Below are 20003 nucleotides of genomic sequence, written 5' to 3' on the forward strand. Positions count from 1 at the left end.
TTCTTTTGGATGCAAGACCAGGAGAGGACAAGAAGTCACAACGCAATCGGATATGGAATGCAAAGGTTTATTTCTCTGCGTCTCTCACAGTGTTAAGGCCTTCCCTTCCCGCTTCTTTACGCGGTGGATCCGGCCCCTGACAGAGTCACTAGGAATGTAAACAAGGTGCAGAAAGTTGCGGTTGCAGCCAGGGAAGTGCAGGAGCCCGAGAGACGGAGACCATTTGTGTCTCCCCATCATTCGGAATGCGGATGCTTTCAGGCTTGTAAGGAGCAAGGCTATGCCAGCAGAGTCCAGAAGAGGCACAGGTGCGTTCAGTGAAACCACCCTCAAGCCTACAGTCCCTCTTCCACAAAGCTGTCCTTCTCTCTGAAATCTCCCTTTTAAGAGACAACGAATCTCCACCTTCTGACATGCGACATCACAGGCGTTTTCCTTCACAAAGTCAGGTCCTTCTGTGCCCAGGAACACCTGTCATTTGCTACTCCCCCCCCACAGCAATGTTAATAAAGCAAATCACATTGTTAGCCCAAGTAAATCGCATTGGGAGGGGAAAGAGACTCCCGACGGCCCATGGCTCCATCCATTGGAGAACCTGAATCCCAAGGAATCAGAATTGGGATGGCAGGTCATTCCCACATTATCCCTTCACGCAAAGACTTAAGTCACCGTCCTTGTCCCCCGGCATGCTGCTTCAGGTGCTGACCCCAGCATCCTGGGACGAGATGGACGCAGAAGAGAAGGACCGGCTGCGGGGAAGGCTCCCCCCTAGCACTCGCCACTGGAAGATGCTGGTGTCCTTGCCACCCATGGAGATGAGGTAGCCGTCACTGTGCGTGAAGCGCACGTTGGTGACGTGGCTTCCGTGTCCCCCGTATTCGTGGCTCGGGGCCTGTGAGAGACGGAGGGAAGAGAAGTTTTGGAAGGGCGACATGCCAGCATGGGAACTGGTAAGCTTTCCTGGAGGGTTCTGACACAGGAAGACTTCACAAGGGGTACTTGATTTTCACAGATGCAGGACATCAATAGATGAGCTAGAACTGAGTCCAGTAGACTTATAGAAACCAACAAGCTTTTCAGGGTAATAATGTCCAAAAAAGGGAACTTTGATTCTCAAAAGCTTATTCCCCCCAAATCTTGTTGGTCCCTCAGGTGCTACTGGACTGGAATCTAGCTCTTCTACAGCAAACCACCATGGTTACTCTCTGAAACTATTCTAAAGGAAGAAGACAAGTTGGCATTTAGACCCCGCTTTTCGCTATTTAAAGGAGTCTCAAAACGGCTTACAACTGCCTTCCCTTCCTCTCCCCACAACAGACACCCTGTGAGATAGGTGGGTCTGAGAGAGCCCTGACAGGACTGATCTGTGAGAACAGCACTATCACAACTGTGATTGACTTACGGCAGGGGTAATCAAACTGCGGCCCTCCAGATGTTCATGGACTACAATTCCCAGGAGCCCCCTGCCAGCAAACGCTGGCAGGGGGCTCCTGGGAATTGTAGTCCATGGACATCTGGAGGGCCGCAGTTTGACTACCCCTGACCTAAGGTCACCCTGCTGGCTGCATGTGGAGGAGGAGCAGGGAATCAAACCTGGCTTGCCAGACTAGAAGCCACTGCTCTTAACCACTACACCAAGATGGCTCTCTACACAACAGTGGTGGAAGTAGGACATATGTATTCATGGAGGGGCCCTGAAACGGACAAAATGTCATTGCTGGCTGCTGGAATTGATGGTCCTCAAATGGTCCTGTTGTTTTAACTGTTAATTTGTTAATTTTATCATTAAGGGTTTATGAATTTTAGTGTAATTAATGCTGGTCGTGTTGTTCACCACCCCGAGATGACAACCACTGAGAAGGGTGGTGTAAAATATAAAATAAATAAATATCAAAGGATTCGTTTTGGGAGGGCCCACATTCTGCAATAGAGCCTCTTGTGGCGCAGAGTGGTAAGGCAGCCGTCTGAAAGCTTTGCCCATAAGGCTGGGAGTTCAATCCCAGCAGCCGGCTCAAGGTTGACTCAGCCTTCCATCCTTCCGAGGTCGGTAAAATGAGTACCCAGCTTGCTGGGGGGTAAACGGTCATGACTGGGGAAGGCACTGGCAAACCACTCCGTATTGAGTCTGCCATGAAAACGCTAGAGGGCGTCACCCCAAGGGTCAGACATGACTCGGTGCTTGCACAGGGGATACCTTTACCTGTACCTTTACATTCTGCAAGAAACAGCTTGCAGGGCAGACAAGACCTGCCAATGGGTTCCCTATTTGTGTAGGGAACCCAAAATTATCAATGTCTTTTTCCTGTAACCCCCTGCGTGTAATTTAAAGCCATCATGCTAGAATCACAAATTTCTTTTCCCACTACCCTCACTAGCTACCAAAAATATGTTTATTAGTTGGCTAAAAGGTAAAGGTATCCCCTGTGCAAGCACCGAGTCATGTCTGACCCTTGGGGTGACGCCCTCCAGCGTTTTCATGGCAGGCTCAATACGGGGTGGTTTGCCAGTGCCTTCCCCAGTCATGACCGTTTACCCCCCAGCAAGCTGGGTACTCATTTTACCGACCTTGGAAGGATGGAAGGCTGAGTCAACCTTGAGCCGGCTGCTGGGATTGAACTCCCAACCTCATGGGCAGACAGCTTCAGACAGCATGTCTGCTGCCTTACCACTCTGCGCCACAAGAGGCTCATATTAGTTGGCTATGGAGGACAATTTGAAATCATAAGACAGTAACCATGGAAGAAGCATTGAGAAGAGAGGCTTTCTATCCTCCCCCTCCCCCAGGTTACATCTGAATAAAATCTTGCTGAATCAAACCTGAATCATCATCCTTGTCACCCCCCGTTTTGCTTTTATACCTTGGGCTTAGCACAGGGATACTGGAAGAGGTGGACCTTGCAAAAATCATCGGCCACGGCCACCACCCGCTCATTGTGGGACCGGCAAAGTGAGTTGATGTCAGTGCCATCTGAGCCGACCGGCCACACACCTGAAGGCAATTGGAGACAGAGACAAACAGAGAGGAATTATTCAGTGAATACGGTGGCTTAGAAGAATCTCCATGGCTGAAGCTACCTGCCCTGGAACCTGCAGGCAGGCCAACTTCCCACCAATGCCGAGTGGCCGAGGCCGCTGTCCGATCTTGCCTGGGGAACTCACCAAAAACATGAAAGCCAAGCACGCAGGTGTAGGAGGCCCATTCACGATCCTTATTCTCAAAGCGATTCCTCAGCAGTTTGCAGCCCCCAGCCACATCCCCTGGCAAAAGAGAATTTGAGGGAGTGAATGTGAATGTCGTTAGCAGACCGCTCCAGAGGAGAAACCAGGCTGCCGCACAAGAGTGATGACCAAGTCTTAAGAGTAACCGAATTCACCTCTCTTTCTCTGACATCGCACAGGCGCTCCCTAAGTCTAGAGGTATGAAGCGTTGCCAAGTCTCAGCCAAATTATGGTGACTCTGTTGGGTTTTCAAGACAAGAGGTGGACAGAGTTGACTTGCGTAGGAACTTCCTTGATGGCCTCCCCTCTGAATGGTAACCAGGCCTGACCCTGCTCAACTTCCGTGATCTGATGAGATTAGTCAGGCTCACCTGGGCTTCCTTAGGTTTACTGGCCCTTTAAGCAACACGGTGCTTATTGTGAACATAAAGCAGCTGCTCCATCTGCTGGAAATAGTTGTACCAAGCACATCAAAGCAGTGACTGCTTGTTTGGAGGGTGAAGACTCAGAAGTTGTTATCCTGGAGGGGGGGTTTTTTGAGGGGGAGGGGCTTTAAGGTGCTTTGGACCACAGATAGGCAGCTGTGTCATCCTTACCCCGCCAATGGCTCAGGGGCAGAGAATATGCTTTGTCTGCAGAAACTCCCGGCTTCATCTGCAGTCGCTTATCTCAGATAATGGGATTGCGAAATTCTGGTTGGTGCTACTAGACTGGAATCTGATGGATTTACTGCAGGGCAACATGGCTGCCCTCTAAAGCTAGGACTATGAAAGGCTTGAGACCTTGGGGAGTCACTGCCTCTCAGGATGTAAATACTGCCCTAGACAGGCTACATTGGTGACCAGCTCTAAAGCATTTGGCTCATCGCTGCTAATACCCTGCTACTCACAGTACAGGATTTCATAGTCCCCAGAATTGGACATAATGAATTTTCCGTCCTTGGACCAGTCCAGATGTGTGATGAAACTGGAGTGTCCCTGTGGAGGGAACGAGAAAAGTGTGCAGGTTAGGAGGCATCTAAGACATATAAACAGCTTTTCTGGATCAGTTACAGGCTGGATTACTACAACCTTATTGGATATGAAGCTGCTTTTGAAATGTTTACTTGGGGGGGGGGGGAATCCACGTGTCCAGAATAACAGCAGACATGTCCCGTTCAAAGATCCACACGACCTGAGCCCCCTCACCCAGATGGAATAGATGGCAACTGCATCCATATGCAGTTTGGTGTAGCTTGGTGTAGTGGTTAGGAGTGCAGAGTTCTAATCTGGTGAGCTGGGTTCGATTTTGCACTCCCCCACGTACAGCCAGCTGAGTGACCTTGGGCTCGTCACAACCACTGATAAAGAGAAGGCGAATGTAAGCTGCTTTGAGACTCCTTTGGGTAGAGAAAAGCGGCATAGAAGAACCAACTCTTCTTATTCTTCAAAAGGTACGCAATCTGCTCCCAAGCAGCCATCATGGATGTCAGCCAGATACTAGGTTTCCAGGCTTTCCCTGGACTTTTCAGATTAGATTTGTGAGATGGCTAAGGGCTGACTAACTGCTTGCTTTCTCTTTCCACCCAAAGCTGGGATACATATCCTTTGGACAATAGGACCTCTGGTAAAGGTCTACTAATCTCATCAACTCCCATTCTCTCCTTATCTGTCACACCCCAAAACTTCTATTATCAGCCACTCAAAGCAGGTTCCACCCTAGCTGTTTCCCTTCCTGTAACCCAGGGGTCATCAAGACACATTTACATTACTCTAGTACAGGGGTAGTCAAACTGCAGCCCTCCAGATGTCCATGGACTACAATTCCCAGGAGCCCCTGCCAGAATTTGCTGGCAGGGGCTCCTGGGAATTGTAGTCCATGGACATCTGGAGGGCCGCAGTTTGACTACCCCTGCTCTAGTAGAACCATGTAGGTGACTGTGTTGGTTCCTGAGGCACTTCTGAGGTTCTACCCTGGGCTTTGTCCTCATTCCATCACCTGCCCTCCAGTTTCACTGGGAGACACACTTCTGGGTGGTAGTGTGCGTGAACGAGATCTGCAGAGTGTGTGATGTGGTGGTAAAGAAGGCAAATGCAGTCTTGGGCTGTGTCAACACATAAAAATTGCAAGATGTCACAGACCTGCTGCGTACCACATTGGTCAGACCACACCTGTGTGCAGTTCTGGAGGCTTCACTTCAAAAAGGATGAGGACAAAATGGAGACGGTGCAGAGGAGACTGACAAGAATGAGCCTTGTGAGGAAAAGGACAAGGACTGAGCCTTGTGAGGAAAAGCTGAAGGATTTGGGAATGTTCAGCCTGGAGAAGAGGAGGTTGAGAGAAGACATGATGGTTGTCTTTTAAGTATTTGAAAGGTGGTCACTTGGAGGAGGGCAAGGAGAGGATCATGTTGGCAGCAGAGGAGAGGACATGCAGTCATGTCTTTAAGCTACATATACAGTGCTGCTGGCTAGATATCAGTAAAACAATTTCCACAGTTAGAGGAGTTCAGCAGTGGAATGGGCTGCCTAGAGAACTTGTGAACTGTTCAAGCAGAGGCTGGATACTTATCCTGGATGTTTTAGGCTGATCCTGCATTGAGCAGGGGGTTGAACTAGATGACCTATCTGGCCCCTTCCAGCTCTATGATTCTATTACTTCTATTTAAGCAGAATATGTAACCCTCAACAGTGTGTGTCTGTTCCTTGGATAACTGCATACACTGCCTGCTTGCATGTAGGTTACTCCATTTTTTTCTCCAGGATGCTGGCGGTTCAGTTGGATTTTGCAGACCTTCCCTCTTCATGTTGTGGTAATAGTTATAATTCCCCTCTACTCCCTCTCTTATTCCTGTTCAACTCTGCTTTCCTTAGTTTAAGTTATGTGCATTTCATTTGTTTGGGTGTGCAAGTTTGTAAGTTACTTTTACATTTTCTTCTTCATAAAGCCCCCGTTTATTTATTCCAGTCTGGTTCATTTTGAGAGTTTCTAAAAGGGAACACCCTGGTCTACCCTGGTGGGGATCATGTTGTTACTCCTCTTGCTAGCTACATTTCCCCCAATCTAATATCTAATTTGGTTAACAGATTTGTCTCTCTCCATTCAAGAAGCACTAACAGGACAGGGACTCATGCAGAAATGTGGATGGGGGCACTCTTCAGCAGGTGGATAGATTGGGGGGGGGGCTTGGCTGTCAAGTCACAAGTGACTTACAGTCCCTTAATGAGGTTTCCAAAGGCAAGAGACATTCAGAGGTGGTTTGCCATTGCCTGCCTCTGCATAACAATCCTAGATTTCCATGGTGGTCTCCCATCCAACAGCCGACCCTACTTAGCTTCTGAGAGCTGTTGAGATCAGGCTAGCCTTCTCAGGGTAGAATTATAGAATCACAGAGTTGGAAGGGACCTCCTGGGTCATCTAGTCCAACCCCCTGCACTATGCAGGACACTCACATCCCAACTGCTCATCCCCTATAACCTGCCACCCCCTTGAGCCTTCACAGAATCAGCCACTCCGTCAGATAGCTATCCAGACTCTGCTTAAAATTTTCCAAAGATGGAGAACCCACCACCTCCCGAGGAAGCCTGTTCCACTGAGGAACCGCTCTAACTGTCAGGAACTTCTTCCGGATATTTAGATGAAATTTCTTTTGAATTAATTTCATCCCATTCATTCTGGGGCAAGAGAGAACAATTCTGCTCCACCCTCCGTATGGCACCCTTTTAGTTCTTAGCGAATGTCATCGGCACCCTCAGTGTATCCCCCCCCCCCCCCGGAGTTAATTTTAGCAAGCTTTTAGGTCCGGGAAGAGTCCTTGCACCACAGAATCTTGTTTTATAGGGTTGTTGTTTTATTGTTATTTTATATTGGTTTTAGGGGTTGTATGGGGTTTGATATTTATGTTGTAACCCGCCTCAAGCCTTCGGGGGGAGGTAGGCTATACATTTAACAACAACAGTTACATTTTTTGATGATAAGAGTGAATTACCTCCAATTCTAATTCAGGAAAAGCATACATCACTTATCAGAAATTTGGACTGTCAAACAGGTCTTTGCCCCCCCCCTTCCAAATACACCTTCTTTACATATCTTCCTTACCGTGCAGCGGCCAAAGCGGGTGTATTTCTGCTCACTCTCCTCAACGCTGTATATATAGATGAAGTTGTCATGAGAGCCGATGGCCAGAAACTCCCCATCTGGAAGCCAAAAGGCAGAGACAAAGTGTGTTTGTGTGTATGTGGGGTGGGTGGGTGGGGGTGGACATTGAATGAGGGACACAAGTCAGCCACCTGGCTGTGGGAAACCAACCAAGCCATCGCAGGCAGCAACAGGGACCTCACCTGGTGAATAGCGCACTACGGAGAGCTGCTCGTTCCCATCGGCGTTGGTTGATAAAACCTGTTGCGTCTCTGTGTCCAGCACCACCCATCTGTTGGAAAAGAGACTCTTAGTAAAGGGTTGGCCAGAGGGGAGTGTAGTCAACATCCCTGCTTCTTTTCTGGACTTAATGGTTTTGTGACCGGCAGAAATTTAAATGGGCAAAGCTGCTCTCCACCTTGCACCTTGCACCGCCATGCCAGTCAGGAGCTTATAGGAAATTTCCCCTGCTGAACATTCTGTTTGTCGCGCAGTTGTGATCAAGCCTGCGGACTCTGAGTAGGGCTGTGTGCAAAAATGGGGCAGTGGGGAAGGAAGCAGTTACCGTCCAGTGCTCAGCCCCACAGTGACCACTTTCCCGCTGGGATGGAAGTCGGCACAGAGCCCCGTTTCCTAGAGGACAAGAAAAGAAAGACCCCCATTAGCACCTCTGGTAATCAGGCAGGCATACCGTTATGGGGGAAGGATTGGTTTGGCTGCCATGCTGTCTTTTGTAATGTTTTGTAATGTTTAATGGGATTATTATTGATGTGGGGTTTTTATATGTTGTAACTCACCACGAGTTTTGCTCTGAGAGTGGCGGGTAAGAAGTTTAATTAATAATAATATTCACAGGGGCATGACAGATGGGACAGCGGCATACCCTCAACTGCACAGGTTGTATTAAAAAAGGTGTGTGCAATTTGAGAAGCCAAAGGACGTACATGTAAGAACAGCTGGGTCCCCCCTCCCCCTTACAGCTGCCCATCCCACAATCCTTCTTTTCAAAGACTTTTCTTTCTGGAAGTAGAATGACGGTATGGGCTAAAGCAGGGGTAGTCAAACTGCGGCCCTCCAGATGTCCATGAACTACAATTCCCAGGAGCCCCTGATAGCATTCGCTGGCAGGGGCTCCTGGGAATTGTAGTCCATGAACATCTAGAGGGCCGCAGTTTGACTACCCCTGGGCTAAAGGGGAGGTATGCCCATTTTGCTTTTAAAATCAGACCCCCCCCCCAAAAAAAATCTCTGCAGTGGTAGTTAAAACATCACAAACCTGGATTAAGCTTGGTTCTGTTATCTCTATTTGAGGCAGGGGGACAAATCTCTCAGATCAGGGTGGGTCGGCCTTGACATACTCTCCCCACAAGGGAATATCCAGACATGAGATTCTCCACTGAGGTAAGATGTGATATGATGAAGAATTAGCACGGAATCGGGGTCACTGTGGTGGGCAGGGAGTAGTGAATTTCCTGCATTCTGCTGAAGGTTGAACAAGATGACCCTGGTGGTCCCTTCCAACTCTATGATTCTAAGAAGAAGAGTTGGCTTTTATACCTGCTTTTCACTGCTCAAAGGAGTCTCAAAGCGGCTTACAATCTCCTTCCCTTCCAGTCTCCACAACAGACACCCTGTGAGGCAGGTGGGGCTGAGAGAGCTCTGAGAGCGGTGACTGGCCCAAGGTCATCCAGCTGGCTGCATGTAGAGGAGTGGGTAATCAAACCCAGTCCTCCAGATTAGAGGCTTCCCCTGACTTGGATATGACCAGGAACAGTGCAGCTACAGCTTATGAAGATTGGGTTTGTTGTGGCAAATGTGTGAGATTAACAGCATAACTATATGTAGTCAATCTGGGAGCATTATATTGTTAAAAAAGGGAAAAGATTAGCAAAGTGTTATTTCTGCAGGACCTTCCTATAAAGCAGGGGTCATCAACCCCCGGTCCGCACCCCGGTGGCAGGCCGCAAAGGCCACAGTACTGGGCCGCCAGCAGCCATGCCTGCCTGCCCCCGCCGGCAGCAAGAAGGAAGGGAAGAGGCAGGCACAGCCGCCGGCATGGTGGTGACACAAACGTGCAGGCGCGCTGTTGCTGCGCACGCGCGTTACCGCCCCTAGTGGCGAAAACGTGCACACGCAGTTGCCGCACGTGTGCGTTAGTGCCACCTGGTGGCAAAAACACGCATGTGCGGCAACTGCGCGTGCACGTTTTCACAGCACCCGGGCCATCGGCTCTTCCCTCACTTGGGAGGCGGTCCCTGATCTGAGAAAGGTTGGGGACCACTACTCTAAAGAGCTATGTGGAGATGAAGCTAAAACCTCGGGAGGTGAGAAATTACTTCCCTTTGATGTCTAGAGATCTTATCCGGCTACCTCTGTTGCATCTGATATTCTGTAGAAGAAAAAAGTCTCAAGCTAGCGATGGCGAAGTGATTTAATGTTCAAAACAATATTACAATGTTCAAAACAATTTCAAAACAGATTCCCACGCAGAGTCCGTTTTCGATACCTTCATCAGTGAATTCTCAATATTGTAATAACTCAATCTTCTCTAATAATGTTTTTATGATTGTTGGGAATAACCTACAATGTCTTGGGTATATAGTTAAATCCCAAACTGGTCACATATTTTAATTTATTATTTATTTATTTATACTTATATATACCGCACTCCCCAAAGGCTCAGGGCGGTTTATCCACATTTGTAGGGGTCAGGGTGGTAAAGCAGATGACATGCTGTCTGAAGCTCTGACCATGAGGATCGGAGTTCGATCCCAGCAGCCGGCTCAAGCTTGACTCAGCCTTCGATCCTTCCGAGGTTGGTAAAATGAATACCCAGCTTGCCGGGGGGGGGGGGGGGGTAGAGCATTCTCTGTTCTGGCCCCCACCTGGTGGAAAGAGCTCCCGGAGGAGATCAGGGCCCTGATGGAGCTTAAACTTATAAATATAAGCTTATAAATATAATAAATAAATACATTTTTATTATAAATAAATATAATAGATATAACATATAATAATATAATATAATATAATAAACAAACAAACAAACAGTTCTGCAGGGTTTGCAAGAAGGAGCTCTTCCGCCAGGCATCTGGTTGAGACCAGACATAATTAACAGTGATTGAAGGGCCCCTGCTCCCCCCCTGCCCCCCTTCCTCCCCCTCAGAATTCCACAAATGCTCTAGACCTGTTTGTATTGTTGCACTGTTGTATTGTTTATATTGTTTATACTGTTATATTGTTATATGGTTACAACTATTAGTATTATTATTGTAAGGTATTCACTTGTTTATAGACTGTTTCATGTATTGTTCTTTGTTCTGTGTTCCTATGTAAACTGCCCTGAGCCTTCGGGGAGGGCAGTATATTAATAATAATAATAATAATAATAATAATAATAATAATAATAATAATAATAATAATAATAATAATAATAAAAACAGTAATGACTGGGGAAGGAAATGGCAAAACCACCTTGTATTGAGTCTGCCAAGAAAATGCTAGACGGCTTCACCCCAAGGGTCAGACATGACTCGGTGCTTGCACAGGGGATACCTTTACCCTTTTAATATTAATATCACTATGTGTAATTCCTCTACAGCAGTGACCCCTATATTGAAAAAGGACTATACCTGAGAATCCATTTTGAAATTGTTTTGAACATTGTGATATTGTTTTGAACATTAAGTCACTTCGCCATCGCCAGTTTGAGACTTCTTTCTTCTACTTTACCATGGCTGTTGGGTCTTCACCTGTTGCACTTCACCTGTTGTTTTGGCAGATGCTGCCCAAACAGAACCACAAGAACCAGAAACTTAAAAAAATAAAGTCAGCTCTTCAGGAACTGAGACCCAACACCCAGTACTGTATCCTGTGCTTTACTAGAATGACACCACGCACAGAGAATTGCCTATCTGTTCTGCCCTTGAGGCCATGCTGCGTGTTCCTTCCATCTTGCGTACGGTACCTCTAACGTGACACTCCAAGCCAGCGTGTGCTCCCCACCATCCCACATGCAGAGCTGCTTGTCGTAGCCGCAGGTGACAAAAAGGTCTCGTGAAGGGTGAGTGCCCAGCCCCCACAGCTCATCCGTGTGCCCCTGCAAAGAAAGAGTGGTGAGCAGCTGTCAGAGGGACAGGAGTAGCCCAGGAGGGAACAAGGGGGCCTGCCAGTTGCCACTCCTAGCTTGCCTGGATGATGGGTCGGAAGCCGTCCATGAAACTCCCTCGCAGCAGGGCGTTGCGTGTGGTTCCCACTAGCAGCTCCCCACCATCACCCTCAGCGATGGTACGCACGGCACCAAATTGTTCGGGGATCTGCACGGGAGGAAAGGAACATGCATTAATTTTGAATATTTATATGCTGCTTCTCTGGAGAGGAAAAAAATGTCTCCACAGCGGCTTACAAGTATAAATGAAGAAGAAGAGTTGGTTCTTATATGCCGCTTTTCCCTACCCGAAGGAGGCTCAAAGCGGCTTACAGTCGCCTTCCCATTCCTCTCCCCACAACAGACACCCTGTGGGGTGGGTGAGGCTGAGAGAGCCCTGATATCACTGCCCGGTCAGAACAGTTTTATCAGTGCCGTGGCGAGCCCAAGGTCACCCAGCTGGCTGCATGTGGGGGAGTGCAGAATCGAACCTGGCATGCCAGATTAGAAGTCCACACTCCTAACCACTACACCAAACTGGCTCTCCACACCAAACTGGCTCTCCAGTTAAATAAAGGTTGTGGAGGCACAGAAGCAGGAGCACTACCTCTGAGGCATAACTCCTTCCCAAAAAGCAAAACCAGTGCCAAAGCTTTGGAACACTCTCCACAGGGAGATTTCATCTGTTTCACTCTCTTGTGTCAGAATCAGTACCTGTTCTCTGCCATGTTCTTGGATTACTGGGACTGTGTGACTCCATCATGCCTGTGCATATTGTGCCTTATTCCTGTAACCCATGTTTATTCTCTGATTCCCATATAACCAAGCTTTGTAGTTGCCTGCTTTGAATTGCTTTGCTTTGATCTGTGCCTGTTCACTCTGCATATTTCCCCCCCTCTTTGAGAAACATTGTAATAAGGATCCTGTGGTGCCTGCGAAAGGCTTATCAACAACTCGGGCGCCGGCTGGCTCAAGGCCGCATGAATTTCAACACCTCTGGCAGGAAGCCTGGGATGGCACCTGGGAGAGGGGGCTTCCCTACCTTGGGAACCCTCAGGATTTGGGCGGGAGAATGGTATTGATAAGTGCTGGTAGTTCTGCCAGTTGGCAGATTTGACTTCTTGAGTTATAGTGACTAGAGCTAACTTCCATTAAAGCTTTCTTTTCATAGAAGTTTTGTTGTGAGTTTTTCAGCACTTGACATCTTGGAGTCTTCCACCAGCAGGTGATGACTTTTTGTTTTGTATGGAATACCCTCAACAACTGTTATTGGCCCTCCTCTCTGGTTCTGGTTTTAGGTGATTTTACTGAATTGTTCTTAATTGTCTAAATCAGGGGTAGTCAAACTGCGGCCGTCCAGATGTCCATGGACTATAATTCCCAGAAGCCCCTGCCAGCATTCGCTGGCATTCTGGGAATTGTAGTCCATGGACATCTGGACGGCCGCAGTTTGACTACCCCTGGTCTAAATGTTTCTATGTGCACTGCCTTGGGGACCCTGATCAGGTGGAAAGGCAGTATAAACACCCTGAAGGGCTTGCAAGAGAATTGATGAGCAGAGGCAGTTTATCACTCCCTCCTGTTTTGGTAGCAAGCCTGGACTTCCTTGGGGGTCTCCTATCCAAATACTAATCCGGGTTGACCCAGCTTCCAAGATAACACAGAGTCCTAGAGCTGGAAGGGGTCCTACAGGCCATCTAGTCACAGCCCCTGCTCAAAGCTGGACCAGCCTAAAGCCTCCAGGATAAGGATCTTTTCCAGCTGCTGCTTGAAGACGGCCAGTGAGGGGGAGCTCCCCACCTCCTTAGGCAGCCCATTCTACTGCTGAACTACTCTGACTGTGAAATGTCCCCCTCTGCTATCTAGCCAATATCATTCTCCATGTAGTTAAAAAGCCATTACTGTGGGTCCTCCCCTCTGCTGCCAACAGGTACCTTGCCCTGCCCTCCTCCAAGGGACAACTTTTCAAAAACTTCAAGAGAGCCATCATGTCCCCTTTTAGCCTCCTCTTCTCCAGGTTGAACATTCCCAAGTCCCTCTGCCTTTCCTCTGAGGGCTTGGTCCCCACGCCCCAGATTGGTCTCGTCGTTCTCTTCTGCACCCTCTCCATTTTGTCTACATCCTTTTTGAAGTGAGGCCTCCAGAACTGCACACATTTCTCCAGGTGAGGTCTCACCAATGTGGTATTCAGTGGGACTATGACATCTTGAGATGTTGATGTGATGCCTCTTAATACAGGCCAAGACTGCATATATCACAAGATCAGGCTAACCTGGGCCTTGGCTAATCCCTGTCCCTTGAGATCCTGTTCTCGCCCTGCTTGGGAGTCCCGCTCAGAAAGTCATCTTACATGGAAAGTACACAAGGGCTGGGAGGGGAGTTGTTCCCATTCTGAATCAGTGATCACCCTTACCTCCACTTCTTGGAGCAAGGTGAGGCAGGGGCTCCACTGGACAAGACGCCGATCCTTGCCGCCGCCACTGAGCACGGTGCCATTGTGGCACAGGCACAGGGAGAAGATGCTGCCCTCATGGGCCCGTGTTTGTTTGCTGATTTGGTAGGTCTCTGCAAGAACAGACAAGCAGAAGGCTTGGGCCTTAGGCCAAGACACAACACCGCTGGCCTAAAAGTCTTGATTACCAGAGGGAAAATGTCCAGCATGAGATTTGCTGAGTTATGAGTTTACTAGGGGCAAAGCCCGTTGTATCCAAGAATACAACGGGGGCTAGAGCTTGGCAGTGAGAAGAGGAAGGGGAGGAGTTCTCCAGTCTGTAAGGGTATGGGGTTGAATGTGTGTGTTGTGTGGGAGGTTGTGGTGGCGTAGTGGCAAATGAGGGCACGGGTGTGGAGAGATGGGTGTCAAGAACCTGTGGTTTGGAATGTTTGTTGAGTGTGGGAGAAGACTGACCTTTGGGAATTGTGGCATAGTGGTTACAGATGAGCTTTCCAGCGCCATGTCTTCAGATACGTGAAGGGAAAATCAGACTGGAGACTCTACTTAGGGCAAGATTACATAGCAACCGATTCCCCACAGTTTTGCGTCATTTCCCTTCTTGTGGGAATTAGGCCACAGACACCAAAATGGCCCTCTGCCCTAATACACATGGGGTAGTCACAGTACAGAGGTGTCCACCCTGTTCCTTCTCTATTTTTTTCAGTGTTGATAAAATGTTCTGTGCCCACATGCTTCTTTCATGATTGCTCCTTAGAAGAAGAATGGATTTTTGTACCCTGTTTGTACCCTGTTGTTTACTACCCAAAGGAGTCTCAAAGCAGTTTACAAACACCTCTTCCATTCGTCTCCCCACAATAGTCAACCTGTGAGGTATGTGGGGCTGTGAGAAGTCTGAGAGAACTGAGAGAATGGGCCACAATGACCCAGCAGGCCTAAGGTGTCTCAAAGCATTTTCCAGTCATCTTCCCTTCCTCTCCCTGTCACTATTTACAGTTTCAGGCTGTAAGTATTTATTTAGATCTTCCTGCACTTTCCAGACTGATGCTGGTCTGCCTGTCTGTGCCCCAGAATACAAACAGTTGCTGGTAAGGGCTGGCCATAGCCCATAGCCCAGGAGGGACACACCTGCACCACTCCCTACCTACTGCAGGCAAAAATGGCTCCTTTGAAGGCTGGACTCTGAGGCATTGTACGATTTTGAACTCCCACCTCCAAACCTCCAGGAATATTTCCAACCCAGGGGTAGCTAACCTCCAGGGGGAGGGGGAGCACTCTGCAGCCTCCTGCCAGCTCTGTCAGGGTTCTGAGGCAATTTACAGTTGGACGTGACAGTTAGGTCAGTCTTGGGGCGAAAAGGGCTGGCACAGCCTGTCCAAGCCTCTGTTCTCATCCCCCCTGGCAGCCCTACTGACCTCCTCTCCCTGCGGTGGTCAGGAGTAGACTGGCAGCCATTTCTCCAGATTGCCCCTGGCTGGCTGGAATTTTGGTCTGTCCTGGTAAGGAGCCAATCGGAAGGCGCTTTGTGCCTTCCGATTGGCCCCTCTGCTTGTCAGTCCAGGGCCATGGGTCCAATTGTTGCCCCTCCCCATCACGGACTGAGCCCACCCCAACACCCCTTACTGTTTTATTAAGAGGGAAAAGATTTGTAGTTTTGATTTGTGTTCTGCAGGAGTCAACAGAGAGTCGGGTTTTGGGTCCCCACTACAGAAATTACACGAACTCAGCAAACTCATCAGTGACTACTGTTCTGAATACTCACTATATTTATTTCTGCACATTTTCAAAGACCAGACTTCTTGCCTTTCATGGTTTTTTTTGGCTCCACTGTTTAAGACTGTTAGCTATTATCTGTTATCTAACCATCATCTATTTATGTCCCAGTGGCAACCTTTTGTCCCTCAGAGTAAATGGGCTCTAGCCTGCAAAATAGGGATGCCAGTCCCCAGGTGGGACCTGGTTTTACAGCTCATCTCCAGGTGACGGAGATCTGTTCCCCTGGAGAAAAGGGCTGCCTTGGTGGGAGGATTCCACAACATTATTCCCCAATGAAATCCCTCCCAGCCTCAAATCCCACCCATTCCTGGCTCCACCCCCAAAGTCTCCTGGTATTTCTCAGCCCGTAGCTGGCAACTTTAACACAAACCTTCCGCTATACTAAAATTTGAGGTCTTTACGAGACCCTGCAAAATTCCCAGTTTTCTTTATTCTAGACTGATGTCCAATCTGCCCCTTTTAGTTACAAGGGGGAAGGAAACAAAATTCCCTGTAGGGCCACCTCTTCAACCCGAGAATTTGAACAACCTTCCTTAATCAACAGGAACGGATTACAACTTGGCCAGTTCCTGGCTCCTTCATCCAGACTGCAGGTCTCGTCTCTGGCCTCTGTGTACCTTTAGCTCCCTTGCCAAGCGTTCGGACATCAGCTGCCACCCTGGCCCATATCAGGATGTTGCCCTCCGAGTCGCCGGTGAGGACATCACTGTTGGTGTCGAACACAAAGCACTGGATGAACTTGGGCTTCTTGTATTTCTGGGAAGGTCAGAAAGGGGAGAGGTTGGTACAAGCACCGGCAGAACAAACTTTGTTTGGGTTTTTTAATCTCAGAATTGCAGGAAAGGAGTCATTCTCAGCTCTTCTCATCTGCCTAGGCCAGCCTTTCTCAACTTTTATTTTTACCATTGAAAAACCCCAGGCTTTGAGGAACCCCAGGAATGGTGTGACCATGCAGAATATGGGTGGGAAGCATAGCAGTGTACATGTACACCTGGCCCCCCTCCTGTTCCCACCCCCTCCAGGCCATTTTGGGAGGGGTGGGTGGGTTGGCATAACCATATATGGTCATATCACCCAATAAATGTTTAACACATTTAAAGAATATATATATAAAAATAATTAACTCCCACCCATTTGGGAAACCCTGGTTGAGAAAGTCTGGCCTAGGCACTTCAGAGAGCAACAAAGATGATCAGGGGCCTGAAGACCAAACCCTAAGAGGAAAGGCTGAAGGACATGGGGGTGTTCAGTTGGAGAAGAGGAAACTGAGGGGGGATATAATTGCTCTGTTTAAGCATTTTGAGAACAGGGAGCAGTTCCTGTGGACAACAAAGGATAAGAGTAGCGTTAAAAGGTTTGAATTATGGGCAGATACTGGCTGGATATTAGGAATAATTTTTTTACAGTAAGAATAGTTCAGCCGTGGAATGGGCTGCCTAGAGCTCTCCGTCACTGGCAGTCTTCAAGCAGTGGCTGGACAAAAAAAAAAGAAGAGATGGTCTTTTTGTACCCCACTTGTTAAGTCTCAAAGCAGCTGACAACTGCCTTCCCTTCCTCTCCCCACAACAGACACCCATGAGGTAGGTGGACCTGAGAGTGAGAGAACTGTGACAGGCCCGAGGTCAACCCGTTGGCTGCACGTGGAGAGGGATTGGGGAATCAAACCTGGCTCCCCAGATTAGAGCCTGCCACACTTAGCCACTCCCCTATGCTGGCTCTTGTCAGGGATGCCAAAGTTTAGGCTGATCTGGCATTGAGCAGGAGTTGGACTCGATTCAACAAGCTCTTCTTGTGGAGTGGAACCTCACAGTATATGAGTTTCCTATTTCCTAATGGACAGATTAGATCAGGGGTAGTCAAACTGCGGGCCTCCAGATGTCCATGGACTACAATTCCCAGGAGCCCCCTGCCAGCAAATGCTGGCAGGGGGCTCCTGGGAATTGTAGTCCATGGACATCTGGAGGCCCGCAGTTTGACTACCCCTGGACTAGACTGTCCCACTTTTGGAGGGACATCTGGGGGTACCCGGCAAATTGTACTTATGTTGAAATTAAAAAATATATATTACAATACTATTTTTGCGTTCTATGAAACTTTTTGTTGCTCCATATAGACCAAATGTTTAATTAAGACCCCCCCCCCCCGGTCAATGGTGTCCTGCTTTACCAATGTTAAAATCTGGTCACTGTACCCATTTCCTCATCCCAACACAACCCATAGAAAATATTGTTTCGGGGTGGGTGGGTTGTCAGCAGCCATAGAAGGCAAAATAAGGGTCTGTAGGGGGAGACTGCCTCAGAAGAGGGTGGGTCAGGTTAACAAATTCAAGGTGGGGCCTGGAGTTCTCCCTGAATCTCTGGACCACAGACTACAAGCACTGGTCAAATGAAGTTTGTTTGTTTTCATCTCGGAATTGCAGGAAGTGAGTCATTATCCCTCCCACAGAGATCAGTCTCACTGGAGGAAAAGGCAGCTGTGGAGGGCAGCTTTTATGATATTGCGCTGTTGAGCGCCTTCCTTTCCCCAACCTACAGCCCGAGAAGGGTTGGTTTTTATATCCGGCTTTTATCCAGCTTAAAGAGTCTCAAAGCACCTTCCAATTGCCTTCCCTTAACAGCAGACCTCAGGTGTCTCAAAGCGCCTTACAATCACCTTCCTTCCTCTCCCCACAGCAGACACCTTGTGAGGCAGGTGGGGTGAGAGAGTTCTGAGAGAACTGTTAATGACCTACGGTCCACACAGCAGACCTTAGGTGTCTCAAAGCGCCTTACAATCACCTTCCCTTCCTCTCTCCACAGCAGACACTTTGTGAGGTAGGTGGGGTGAGAGAATTCTGAGAGAAATGGGACTGGTCCAAGGTCATCCAGCTGGCTGCACATGGAGGAGGAGTGGGGAGTCCAACCCAGACTAGAATCTGTCACTCAGCCTCTGCAGCAGAGGGATATTTTCTTGCGTCAACACTGGGGCCAGGCACCAGGCTGACTCCAACTCCAACTCCAACTCCAACTTGCCCTGAACCTTCACACTGGTCCCGATGACTTAATCCACAGGACTCCCTAACACCAGGGAGGAGTCTGGATTGGAACTCAGAGGCCACCTGTGGCCTGGCATCCGAGCCTTGCTCTCCTCCACCCACATCCCTGACCCAAATGGATAACGCCTTCTAGCCCACTCCGGGGCCTCCTTACCCCAAAGATGCCCTGTTTCTTGGTCAAGCTGCCTCCGCTCCAGGTCCAGAAATAGACATGAGATTTGCCAGTGGTGATGATGTTGCTGCTGTCTTGCGGGTTGAACTCCACCGTCAGGACAGATTCGTTGGTGCTCTGTGGAATTGTGCATGTTGGGGGAGGAGGTATCAGAGCCCCTGGAGCAATCAGGGTGCATGCCCATGTTGCAGGCCTTGTGCATGCAGGGACACAAGTAGGGGTGCCAGCCTCCAGGTATAATCTGGGGATCCCTTGGACTTATAGTTCATCTCCAGACTACAGAGATCGGTTTCCCTTGAGAGAATGGATGTTTTTTGGGGGTGGACTCTATGGCGTACCTGCTGAGTTCCTTGTCCTCTCCAGGCTCCACCTAACCTCGATCTGGCCTCCCTAACCCCCCCCCCCCCATCACAAACCAGTGGCCAGGGGGACCCAGCAACTCTACCTGCTGTTCCAACTGGACTCCAAGACCAGTTCCTCTGTAGAAAACAGCTGCTTTGGAGAGCAGACTGTGGCATTACATCCCTGCTACACTCCCTCCCCTTCCTGAGCCCTGGCTCCTCGAGACTCTATCCCACCCCCCAAATCTCCAGGTATCTCCCAACCCATAGCTGGCAACCCTCAGCACAAGGGATGTTATGAGGACAGTCAGGAATCTGGTATCTCCATAAGCACCTCATGGGTCAGGAAAGGTGGCCACTCCTGGCAATATATCTTTGACCAAACTGCCTGGGAACATCCCCACCGGATTTCTGATAGCATCACCTTTTCACAGGTGACTGGTATTATGCCCATGTGGATCTGGTGTCCTCATTATCTTTTTTAGAAAGAGGATGGGACCAGCTATTGTAGTGCTGGCTTTGGGCTGGAGAGCAGAACAACCCTGCCAGGCCTGAGGCTTTGTAGCGCTCACCTTGATTTCAGCTAGCTTGGTAGCACGAGAACAATCCCAAATGGACAGCATGTGTTCGTTGGACTCGTCCACCACGCACAGGTACATTCCTTCATCCTGGAGATGCATCAGACAAATAATCAGTTATGGACTGCAGTTGTAGACTAGGGCCCGGCCATGTGCAGTCCACAGTCCCAA

The 20003-nt window shown here is 48.9% G+C and overlaps 1 protein-coding gene across 5 annotated transcripts in view; it reads right to left on the reverse strand.

The window, feature by feature from the left end:
• Positions 1-51: 51 nt before the first annotated feature.
• Positions 52-20003, reverse strand: part of EML3 (EMAP like 3) — a 65981-nt gene continuing 46029 nt past the window's right edge. For all 5 annotated transcript variants that reach the window (XM_077324382.1, XM_077324377.1, XM_077324390.1 and 2 more), the window contains 13 exons: positions 19827-19922; positions 18896-19030; positions 16325-16463; positions 13893-14044; positions 11523-11648; positions 11300-11431; positions 7901-7968; positions 7539-7627; positions 7297-7394; positions 4109-4196; positions 3160-3258; positions 2859-2989; positions 52-892 (listed from right to left, as the gene is read on the reverse strand). In XM_077324382.1, the coding sequence (XP_077180497.1) occupies positions 695-892; positions 2859-2989; positions 3160-3258; positions 4109-4196; positions 7297-7394; positions 7539-7627; positions 7901-7968; positions 11300-11431; positions 11523-11648; positions 13893-14044; positions 16325-16463; positions 18896-19030; positions 19827-19922 (1551 nt within the window). In that variant the 3' untranslated portion in view covers positions 52-694. The remainder of the gene's footprint in view (positions 893-2858; positions 2990-3159; positions 3259-4108; positions 4197-7296; positions 7395-7538; positions 7628-7900; positions 7969-11299; positions 11432-11522; positions 11649-13892; positions 14045-16324; positions 16464-18895; positions 19031-19826; positions 19923-20003) is intronic.

The sequence above is a fragment of the Paroedura picta genome, chromosome 1 (assembly GCF_049243985.1).
Source record: "Paroedura picta isolate Pp20150507F chromosome 1, Ppicta_v3.0, whole genome shotgun sequence".
NCBI classification, from domain to species: Eukaryota; Metazoa; Chordata; class Lepidosauria; order Squamata; family Gekkonidae; genus Paroedura; species Paroedura picta.